This window comes from Garra rufa, chromosome 1, assembly GCF_049309525.1.
Source record: "Garra rufa chromosome 1, GarRuf1.0, whole genome shotgun sequence".
NCBI classification, from domain to species: Eukaryota; Metazoa; Chordata; class Actinopteri; order Cypriniformes; family Cyprinidae; genus Garra; species Garra rufa.
Window position 1 is genome coordinate 29064987 of NC_133361.1, and position 12353 is coordinate 29077339.

The following is a 12353-nucleotide window of genomic DNA, read 5'->3' on the forward strand; positions in this document are numbered from 1 at the left end:
AGCGAGGAGAGCCAAAGCTTTCACTGTACAACAGGGAATGGGTCTGATCCACCCACAAAGAAAATGAATGGCCTCCCAAATCTGAGGCCAGCAAACTGCACGTCCTCTGGTGAGTTTTTTAGTTAATTGTGTCAGTGTTTCAGTAATTCTTTGTTGGGTTGCATCCAGAGTGTTATGTATTCAAAAAGACATCCAGCTATGTATTCTTGTGTCATGGCTTGCCAGCCTGGTGTAACTTCGTATTCGGTTTACTTGCCTCCTCAGAGCTATTTTTCTCTCCTGGTTTAAAGGGTTCATTGCAAAGCTGCAGGATATAATGGGAACATTACCATGGAATAATGAGAAGCAGGCTTACGCAGTATGTGGCAGAAATGCAAATGTCTAGAGGGACACCTGAATACCTGCTTTTCATCTTATACGTGATCTGTTAGTGTGATCTAAACAGAATTTCATTGCAAATTGTCACATTAATGACTTTTGACAACACTGAGATATTTATTGTCCAATAGCATGTAAATAGAAACCTTAAATAACATACCCTATGTATGTTACATACTCTGTTCATTTCTCATTTTCTTGATGCAGCTACTGAAGGGTAATGGTCATAGATGATGTGTACAATGGCAGACACTGGAGCCATTCCCAAAGAAGTCATGACTAAAATGGCATCCAGGAGCGACAAATAACTTCACTGCACACCATCTCCCTCCGCCATCTTCTTCCATAAGGCACGCTTGTGAATATGCATTGGCTTGTGAATTGATTTTAAAATGGGAAATGGTTATATTTACGCAATGGAGCCTGAAAAAAGTGAAAAATGATATCTATAGCCCTTTCTGGTGCCCATATATGCACTATAAAATCTCTTGGATTTTCTCCACATCGATACAGAGTGCTCTGTGATGTCAAAGAAAAAAATCCAAACATTTTACTGATCTACAAATAAAAAATAGATAATAATTGAATACATTAGTCTTCCTCTCCCACACTCCAGCTGTTATTTTCTTCGGTCGAAAGAACATGACTGTTAACCTTAACAAAACTGCTGATGCACCAAGTTTGATGGGGACTGTTGATGAATAACAAGTCATTTTTCAGATGCATGTAATTAATCTGGAGTGACTTTGATTTGGGCCACTGTAGAGTGTGAACTTTTTCTCTCCACTCCAGTGTGACTATTATATTTTTTGGTATATTTTTGGGTCATTGTCCTGTTGGAAGATTAATCATCTTCCAAGTCTCAGCACTTCAGCAGACTGCAACCTGTTTTCCTTTCTTTTCTGCAGCTCTATTCATTTCCCCTCTCTTTGTGAACTGCGAAGCATACACGAAAAAAATGTCTCCCTGTGCTTTACTGTCAGGCACGTGTTCTAATGTGCAATGTTAGGTTATCACCAAACACAACCTGTAGTGTCAAAGGTTCAAGAGACTTTTTTTATCTTCCAACAAAGAATTTCTTCTCACTATATGAGGCAGGTTTATCAAGTGTGTCCTTGGTTTTTATGATGTACTAGTTTCCTTGAAATGTACTACATTGGAGAGTATTCTCCTACGCATAGGTGTATTTTCTTTGCACGTGAAACACCTCAGCTGTATTGGTGGTTGCAGGTCATGTTAATCTGTATAGAGAAAACTTCAGTGGTAAATTACATGCATGAAATCAAGTGCTTTTTATTAAATGCATAAAGTATGCAATTATTATTATTATTATTATTATTATTTGTAATTTACGTCCATAAAAGCAAGGGTGTGAATTTTATTAAATGCATAAAGTATGCATTTAGTTCTTTTTTTTTGTCATTTATTTAGTAAAATGTCTCTTTCTCTCTCTCCCTCTCTCTCTCTTTTTTTAATGTGTGAATGGGTAAATGCATTTTGTGATGTGCCCAAATACCGTTTTCAGAAATGAAATCACTTGTGCTAAAGGGAATAAATACGAGACTGGAAGAAAGATTTTTTTTTTTTTACTGCCACGTTAAAAAATAAAAACAAAGTCGAAATTACAAGAACAAAGTACGAGATTCGAAGAGTTTTGAAAAAGTAGTGTCGAAGAGTTTTGAAAGTAGTGTCGAAGAGTTTTGAAAATGTAGTCGGGAGAGTTTTGAAGAGTCGAAGAGTTTTGAAAGTAAAGTCGAAGAGTTTTGAAAGTAAAGTCAAAGAGTTTTGAAAGTCAAAGAGTTTTGAAAGCAAAGTTGAAGAGTTTTGAGAATAAAGTCGGAAGAGTTTTGAAAGTAAAGTCGAAGAGTTTTGAAAGTAAAGTCGAAGAGTTTTGAAAGTAAAGTCAAAGAGTTTTGAAAGTCGAAGAGTTTTGAAAGTAAAGTCGAAGAGTTTTGAAAGTAAAGTTGAAGAGTTTTGAAAGTCGAAGAGTTTTGAAAGTAAAGTCGAAGAGTTTTGAAAGTAAAGTCAAAGAGTTTTGAAAGGAAAGTCGAAGAGTTTTGAAAGTCGAAGAGTTTTAAAAAAGTAAAGTCGAAGAGTTTTAAAAGTAAGGTCGAAGAGTTTTAAAAGAAAGGTCGAAGAGTTTTGAAAATATAGTCGAGAGTTTTGAAAATCAAGTCGAAGAGTTTTGAAAATATAGTCGGGAGAGTTTTGAAAATAAAGTCGAGAGAGTTTTGAAAATAAAGTCGAAGAGTTTTGAAAATCAAGGTCGAGGAATTTCGAAAATAGTCTAAATATTTTGAGTATAAAGTCAAAATATTTTGAGAATAAAGTTTAAATTACGATAATTAATTTGTAGCAATTACGAGATTGTTTGTGCATGCAAATGGCCCGGATTGAGAGCATGGCGAGATACTCCAAAGTCTCAACTTTCAATATTTTTCAGTTTTATAGCGAAATACAAACAATATGTCTATTACAATAATGTGTTTTTCACACTTTTTAATGTGGCGTGATAGATCTCTGTATTCGCCTCAATTTAAGTGGCATGTGAATCAGTCATCTTTCCGATTACAATGAGACATTTGTTTCATTAAATTAGGCTAATTAGGCTATACTTTTTTTTTTTCATTCCTTCTGATGTTCTTTCACATTTATATCATGCTATAAACTTGAAATAAAGAGGGAAAACATTTATAATTTGTATTTCGTGATAAAACTGATAGAATTTGAAAGCTGAGCTGTTATATTAAAGGCAACAAAGCACAAAATGATTGCGATTACTGGGTGGCTGGTGCGCTACAAATAATGAATGGAAGACGTTGAATACTATTTCCAATCATTTACTGTATTATACCATGAAAAAAAAAACAGATTGTGAATAGTCACTTATATATCTCAGAAAAAAACACAATACAAGTTGAGAGTCCACTTCAACCTTTTTATTGTTGTTTTTAATTAAATGCATATAAGGAATGAAAGATTAGACACACCAGACGTTTTTTCAGAGTAGGTGGTGGAATTTTCACAAAGAAAGCAGTATAATTTAATATAACAAATGTCTCATTGTAATCGAAAAGATGATTGATTTACATGAATACAGTGATCTGTGATTTCAGTGATCTGAAAATACATTATTGCCAGACACATTGTTTGTATTTCGCTATGATACTGACAGATTTTGAAAGCTAAGACTTTGTTTTAAATGAAAAGAACCAAAAGCACAAAGCTTATTGCTATTATTGGGTGGCTGGCGCATTATAAATAGGCCTAATGAATGCAACTGAAGATGTGAAATTTTTTTTCCAAGCATACTGTACCTGATTTCTGCTAATAATCCCCCATACATATTAAAATAAATTCCGTTGGCCTCTAGGGTGGCCTGGCAACTTCTCTCGGTGCTCCCAATCTGGGCCACTTGTATAACTTTAATTGCTACAATTTAATTTTCAGAATTTCTTAATTCTCCAAACATTTCAACTTTTCTCAAAACATTTCAACTTTATTCTCCAAACATTTTGACTTTATTCTCATAGTTTTGACTTCATTCTTGAAACATTTTGACTTTAATCTCGTAATTTTAGTTTTTTCTTTGTAACATGGCACTATACTGTATATAAATTGCGGGCATCAGGAAGCCACTATTAAATTGCTTTTGAATGTGCGCTCTGTTTTTGCTTTCATATTTGAGATTCACGATCACACATACTCTGTGTATACTGTGGAGCGGCAGTACTTGCCACACATTTTACAAGATTAGATGTTTGTCAGCGGTGCTCAGGATCTGTAAATCATTTGCCACTGACCTATCAGTCATCTCTCCTTATTCTGTTTATGTGGTAAGTGAAATTTTATGCACAATATTGGATTTTACCAATACCGATAGCTAGGTAGGACCACACTTGCCGATAAAGATTAATCGACCGATAGTTTTTAGCAACGGACCCAACCCAGGAAAACTATCAGCATGGATTTTTGCTGATAACCGATGGTTCAACTATCGGTCCTGATTAATCAGCAAAACCGATACATTGGTTGACCTCTACTGTAATGTAACAAGCTACTGCTAGCAAGTAGCCAACTATGTCCCTTTAGTGGCTTCGTAGAATGCGCTATTCATTTTCTGTGCCTTTCCGAATACGGATTCACTATTCAGGCACATTCCTAGGCCCAGTATATGCACGATTTAATTTGCACAGCAGAGGGCCAGTGGAATGCCATAATGTATGATAATATATGATGACTGCTTCTCTTCAAGTATTCTAAGTGAATCTGAGCGCTCACCTTCAGCTCCTCCGCGGTTCTGTGGTTTGTCTCTAGAGTGACTCGGAGCATTCAACATTCATCCTTAATCCAGTCAGTCCCATAATGGACTCCCATCGGCAGACACACTGTTTTATAGTAGCTCCTATTTACTCGGCGCTGTTGCTAGTGGCACTCGTGTCTAATGAGTAATTTACACTAAAATCACCAAATCAAACCATCTCAGTAGCTTGCTGTTTCCTGCTGGGGCACATCCTAGACTGAATTGTGTAGGTAATTAATGCTACAGGAAGTTCTACAACTCTCTGAACCATGCTGGGATTAGCAATTCCCGCTAGTGATGCAGGGGAATAGAAAGGTCTCTCGTGTGCATGGAGGTATGTGCGGTTTTCCCAGTTATATAAGCTCCGTCCAACTTTCTGTCCTCGTCAACCTTTCTGACTGTTGTGTTTCGCTGTTCCTTTCCCCTTTGAGCCAATTAATGGAGGACCAGGAGGAATTTCTTGGCTCTAGCAAATGTTAAAAAGACGTCTCGTAGAATCTGAGGACTTCTTAGGGAATCTACTTGAAGAACTTCCAACTGTAGTAAAATCAATCAGAATTCAGATGCCCTTTTAAGTCAAGATGGTGTGTAGTGCAGAATATTTGTTTGATTTGATGAAACCTACATCAGCAGGCTCACGAGTGTCAACTCAAATGGGAAAACAGGTTTGCCTACAACAAATGAGGCCATAAGGATCCTTGTCCATTCTAAAAATAAAGTAATGAGCATCGCCGCATATGTATTACATGTCTCTTGTACCCGTTAGAGGACACAACTCAACAATTAAAGAAATTGTCAAGAAACCTCACACTTTTTTTTTTTTTTTTGTAGCTGTGCCAGAGATCTTATTATTTCAGGCAAGGACTTTGTTGCTTTTGCTCCATCTAGGACAACTTCTAGTAAAAACCCAGGGGTAATCTCAACAACGCCATGCGAATTTAATGAATGGGCCTTGCCAGGACAAAGATTGAAGTAAAATGAAAAACAAGACTCTAAAACACATTATTAAAGGGCTTTATAAGGAACTTTTGACTTAATCAGCCAATTCATCTTTCTCATTAGTTCTGCCCTTTATTGCAGCCCTTATTGGTCCTCTTATTGCAAGATGTCAGTGGCTAAAATAAAATGGCTTTCAGTGAGGATTAGGGGGACTGTTTCAATGTCTTGGCCTCAGTGGCATTTTAATTAACCCATCCACAAATAGTATTGATGAGTTTCTTAGTGTGAGAATAAGGGAACTTGAGTATTTGTGTGTTAATGTGTGCTTGTGCACATTGTATAGGCATGTTGTTTTGTGTATGTGTGTGTTTATATAGTAACTGGTAGTAAATGATTACATGTAATATGGATTACTTAATCAGATTTTAAAAATTAAGTACTTGTAATTAACGTATATTACATTTTAAAATTCCAGATTACAGTTATTTTTTAAAGATTACTTGATTACATTTACACAATGGCAGTAAGTTTAGCTTTCACTATATTCACAAATGTCATGTACATAAATTCGCAAATTTGAGGGGGAAAAGCAACTCTCAAGCTATAAGACCATGTATAACAAATAACTGCAAGTTACTGGTGATGTATAGATGTGAAACACTGCCATCATCGAGATATTCATGTACCTGCATCAGAATATTCATGTAAAAAAAAATTTTGTTCACATAATACAGGTAATCTCGTTTTTTGTCAACCAGACCCTTTAAAATATTTACTTGAAATGTCTCTGAGGAATATTACAAATAATTTAACAACACATTCACATGTTTACAGTTCTCTGATGCTGGATAATGGTCACATTAAGTAAACAAATAAAATATTTATAATTTTTAGTGTTCAAGGGTTTGAATTAGTTTAGGATTTTATTAATTAATAGCTTTTTATCAACTCACAAACCCACTACAGTTCTTACATTAAGCTCAGTTTGGGAAACCCAGGTGTAATGTAATCTCTTTGGGTTTTTTTTTTATACCAATATAGTACATTGTTAATAGTAAGTTTAAAATAAGGCTGATGAAAATTAATCTAAAAAGTAATCAGAATGCATTTACATATGAGTAACCTAGATTACGTTACTAACTACAAAGTAAGTAATCTGTATATAATACTCTATATCAAAACAACTTGTGCTTTATGACGTAATTACCACCATAGCCATACTGTTCCCGGCATCTATAACTACTGTATAATGGTTTAATCTTGCTGTAGTTTACAAAAAGAACGTATACTCTATTAATAGCTTGTTTGTGGGCATTTGTTTGTTTATCAGTCTTGCTGCACCATGCAAATCTTTTCATCTCCCCTTTATCCTGGCTCTTTTTCTCCTTACATCTTTTTCCCCTCCTCATCTTTTTCTCCCCATGTCCAAATACAAGGGACTAGCATCGATCCACACATCTCACAAACACATCCGCTTCAATTGATTTAAGCACAGTAGGCTGTGGGTGAGTGGAGTTGCCCCTAAACGAATGCAAACAGACGAGAAGTGGTTTTATTGTGGTTTCCAGACGACGAGCAGACCGAACAAGCCACAATACCTGCTAATAGCTGAAGGACTGCTCTCACACAGGTATGTAGTGTTGGCTTCTATGGATTTTCCCCCTCACGTTTGGACATGGCCCACAGGGAGTCCTCTCTTTCGCTCTCTGTCCTGTCTGAGCTTGGATGTGATGTACGTGTATATGTGTGTGTGTGTGTGTGTGTGTGTGTGTGTGTGTGTGTGTGTGTGTGTGTGTGTGTGTGTGTGTGTGTGTGTGTGTGTGTAATTACTGAAGCAGGGCTGCAGGCGGACTCTGTGCTAGAAGAGGGAGGGATGATATTGTCTCCCAGAGACCCCTACTTCACGGCCCTACTACACGCCACACAGAATCGACACAGACTTCTTGTACAGTCGAACAGCTCCCCGATGGGTATTTGAATGGCAGCCCATCAGTAGAAAGGGAAGAAGGAAGGAAGGAGTTGATTTTAATCTCCCCGCTGATCAATATGATCCATGCCTTTGCCTGGCAGGGTTTATGCGAGGTTTACTCTTGAAAGAGATCCATTGGCCTTTATCTGCATATTTTCCCCCTGAAACCGAACACTGCAATCACTCTGTGTCATTCCGCTCTGGGTCTCTGGCCAAAACGCTATCATTTCTGCTCTCTCAGTATGACTTACTGCTAACATCTCCTTGTCAGCACTTCGAGTTTCAGCTCTTGTCTTACTGCCACCGCAAAAAGGCAGTTTTCATCATTTTTGCACCCTGCTGATCTTACCTTTATGACACTTTACCCATTAGGCAGTTCTTTTTATGATCTGTGCAATTTCAAACAAATGTGGTTTGCCTAAAATTGATATTTTCTTTGAGTTTGAGTGGCTCGTATGATTTCATTAAATCAAAATGCCAGCAATTTAACATGCTTATGCACAGCAGTACTGACATACAAATTGTTTGTGCTGAGCACTTTCTTTGTGACATAACTACATATTTTGTATAATTTCCATTGGGTAATTTGTTTGGCCAGTCTGCATTCCAAAAATGCTCATTTATAAAAACAACACTGACAATTTTCACTGAATATATCACTTGTTTTATCTTTGTTCATTCCAGACCAGAGTATGTGAGCGGTTTGGACTGAAAGTGGAGGAGGGAATGGAGTTTGCCTGGAGCAAAAAGCAGGTTTTTAAAAGGTGGAACAATTATGTTTTTTTTTTCCTTGCAAACAATATTGGAAACAATGTGATTTTAGCCTGGAGCAAGGAGTGGGTTTAGGACAAATAAAACAAAATTGAGGTATTTTTGTTTCTGTGCATACTTGATAAGATTCTCTAACTAGTAATGCAATGTAAAACCCAAAGTGGAGCTGGAGTGGAGTGATTACAAACCGTTTGAGCAGGAAGGATAAATCTGTGCCACTCCGCTCGTATCTATTCCTTTTTAGGCTTTTAATCTGTGTGTTGCTTTATGACACAGAAATGCTTTGACTTCTTTAGGAACTATTTTTAGTGTTGAAAAAGAAATATACAAACTATCAGGTCAGTATTTGTCTGATATGCACTGGATATCTGCATTATTGTGATTACCAATTTTCAGTACAATAGCACTTTGTGTACATTTTAAAGAAAATGTTCAAGGTTTCTTGAATTTTATATTGCCTATATTAAAACCGGAATACTAATGGAAAAAAGCCAGAAAAGAAACCTACCTGTACCAGTCCAATCCCTTGTCATAGTTTCTATCAAAGAAATGCGGTTCAGTCCCAAGAGCTCGAACATCTGGATGAATCCGGATGAACTCCAAAACCGCCCTGGTGCCTCCTTTCTTAACGCCAACTATAAGTGCATTGGGCAACTTCTTATTCCCGTATTTTGGCGAATTACTGTTATTACTCTGCTTGTGATCCACCACATCTTGTGTTTTCTGAAAGGCTGAATGTTTGCTTTGGTTGCCAGTAAGGTTTGCGAGCCGCACAGCCCTCGTCTCGTCCGAGATGACTCTCGCTTTCGCTGATATAGTGCAATAATGTGACTTCTGTAAAAGTTTTTTACTCCCCATGTTCTTCAGATGGACGCAGCGCTGCTCCTCCAATCTCTGGTTAGGCATGATTGTACCGGAGCAAAAGAGGATGCTGTAGCATAGATACATGAAACACAAAGAGATAGTGAATATAAAAATAAATCTTCTGCTTAATCTGTTTGAGGATGGCACGATTCGGCTGGACAGGAACCTATATGCCATGTCTCCATGGGTGAAAAGACGGCATGTTTTTCTCCGTAAGTTTCTCTGTGAGGTTTGCTGGCTGTTTCGTGCTCCCCATCAACTCCGACGGCGCGAATTTACATCTCATTTGGGAAAATTATAGTTAATATTTCCGACCAGACACATAAGATGACAGAAAGTCTGAGAAGAACAGGTATCAATAACAAAGTTTCCACATGAGCAAAAACAGACGTAATTCCACTGCCGTTTAATTTGAGCGTCGCGTCGCGTCACTTTTGTACATTAGATCACCTCAGCAGCGGACTTGGTTTCTGCGCTGATTTAGTGTTGAAAATATTTAAAGTAATCCTTTTGTTCGACCTGGGAATGTGACACAACATCCTACTAAATGTAATCCCCGTTGGAAATCTCATATTCCAGGTCTAAAAGGCACATTTTGCTCCCAAGTTCCCAACGCGAAAGCCGCGCAGCGCTCGCCCCGTCTCCGCTCAGCTCATGTTTGTGTCTTTCTAAAGTTCTCAAGAGCGGCTTTGCGGCAGTCAAGCGCTTGAGATCAATATTTAAAGACGACGCCTGACGTCACGTCATATTTTCATATTCCTTGTGCGTTTGTCTTTTTAAAGGAGTACTGCCCAGCTGCGTGTACCATTACACTAAGTGCAATGTTTCTGCTTAAATTCTCATTTGCCCCGCGTCTTAACGAATTGCCTGCGACCGCGGAGTGGATCCTTAATCGATTCTCTAATTATATTAAATTGTTTATAGTTTTACGAAATTACTTCTCCTAAACGCTGAAGTAAACAACTCTTTGCTTAAAACTATTATTTATGAGGTTCTCACACCAGTGGTGTTAAGAGGATGCTATTTGCACAGTAAATGTGGATTTAATATTCACAGCCGCGTTGCTCTCTTAAAAAGTTCAAACGTAAGTCTAATTACACTTTAATGTGTATTTTTGTTCATTTTTGAGCCTCAAATTGTAGAATTGTGGCTTTAATGTTGCTGACAAGAATGTTGAAAAAAATTACAAAGTAGCCTAACATGCATTTTTGTTTAGTCACATACTGCATTTAGTGATATAAGCATCTGTAAATAAGGTTTACAGTTGAGTTCAAAAGTTTACAACCCCCTTTCAGAATCTGCAAAATGTTAATTATTTTACCAAAATTAAAGGGATCATACAAAATGCATGTTTATTTAGTACTAACCTGAATATGATATTTCACATAAAAGATGTTTACATACTGTATAGTCAGCAAGAGAAAATAATATCTGAATTTATAAAAATGCCCATGAGTCTTAAAAAAAATGATCCACCGCTGTTTTTTGTTTGGTGATAGTTGTTCATGTGTCCCTTGTTTGTCCTGAACAGTTAAACTGCCTGTTGTTTTTCAGAAAAATCCTTCAGGTCCTACAAATCCTTTGGTTTTCCAGCATTTTTGTGTATTTGAACCCTTTCCAACAATGACTGTATGATTTTGAGATCCATCTTTTCACACTGAGGACAACTGAGGGACTCATATGCAGTTATTACAGAAGGTTCAAACGCTTACTTATGCTCCAGAAGAAAAACCCATGCATTAAGAGTCTGGGGTGAAAACTTTTGAACAGAATGGAGATATGTACATTTTTCCTAAATTTTTTGCCTAAATAATATATATATATATTTTTATTTACTACTGCCCTTCATAGCCTACAGAAGATGTTTCCCAGAAGACAAAATAAGGTAAATTTACCATGATCTTCAAAAAGTTGTCACCCCTGGATCTTAAGTTTTCCTTCTGGAGCATCAGTAAGCATTTGAACCTTCTGTAATAGTTGCATATGAGTCCCTCTGTTGTCCCCAGTGTGAAAAGATGGATCTCAAACTCATACAGTCATTGTTGGAAAGGGTTCAAATACACAAAAATGCCAAAGAAAAACCAAATAATTTGTGGGACCTAAAGGATTTTCCTGAAGAACAGCAGGCAGTTTAACTGTTCAGAACAAACAAGGCACTCACTATCACTGAACAGGAAAAAAACAAACAAAAAAAAACGCTGTGGATCAAGGAAGAACACAGTAGGCCTATTAAGAATCAAGGGGGTGTAAACTTTTGAGCGGGGTCATTTTTGTAAGTTTAACTATTATTTTCTCTTGTGGACTATATGTAAATATCTTTTTTTTTTTTTGTATGATCCCTCTTATTTAGCTAAAATCATTAACATTTTGCAGATTCTGAAAGCGGGATGTAAACTTTTGACCTCAACTGTAGATAGAAATCATCCTCTTCTCTTTCACCATTTTGTAGTTGTTTGGAGATATCAACCTGTATTGGAAGGGTAAATAAGGTCAAAGGCACTGGACTGGTGCAAAATCTTTAGTTTAATATCTCCTAATGACAATTATCAAGACAAACAGACCCGTAATCCCCATTCCCTAATCTGCTGCACAGAGCTTTATTTCAATGTGTTTGTCTAGAGGAACATTAATGTTGACAGGTCTCATTTCTCCTGGAGAGAGAGAGAGAGAGATAGAGAGAGAGAGAGAAAGAGAGAGAAAGAGACAGTTTCGAAACGGCTTTGGTTTGTACAGGTGAAATCCCTACGATTACAATCATCCTCTCAGAGCGGAGGATTTTAATGTCCACATGTCTTAGTCTGGAGTAGGAGGCTTAAAGTGATAAACATGTTCTCATTAACATTGCTTGCTTTTATTGGATATAATCCTAAGTGGCCTGTACTTCTGCTTACAGGCAAACAAATCATTTTAACCTCTGTCATCTCCAAAGGGCTTGGATGTTGTAGACAAGGCTTGCACAAGAGAACAAGAGCATTTCAGTCAGCAAATGTCACTCGTTTGGTGTCGTTCTGACATTTCCCACAAAATACTGAATGCGCAGGTTATATTTATATAAATGTTGACACCACAAAATGAGCACTGTACCCCAAAATAATATGAACATAGGAATCTTTAATAATAACAACAAAA

General features: G+C 37.1%; 1 protein-coding gene across 1 annotated transcript in view; it reads right to left on the bottom strand.

The window, feature by feature from the left end:
* Window positions 1-9875, bottom strand: part of hs3st2 (heparan sulfate (glucosamine) 3-O-sulfotransferase 2) — a 49472-nt gene extending 39597 nt beyond the window's left edge. The window contains exon 1 of the mRNA XM_073845775.1: window positions 8869-9875. Within this exon, the coding sequence (XP_073701876.1) occupies window positions 8869-9401 (533 nt within the window). The 5' untranslated portion in view covers window positions 9402-9875. The remainder of the gene's footprint in view (window positions 1-8868) is intronic.
* Window positions 9876-12353: the final 2478 nt, after the last annotated feature.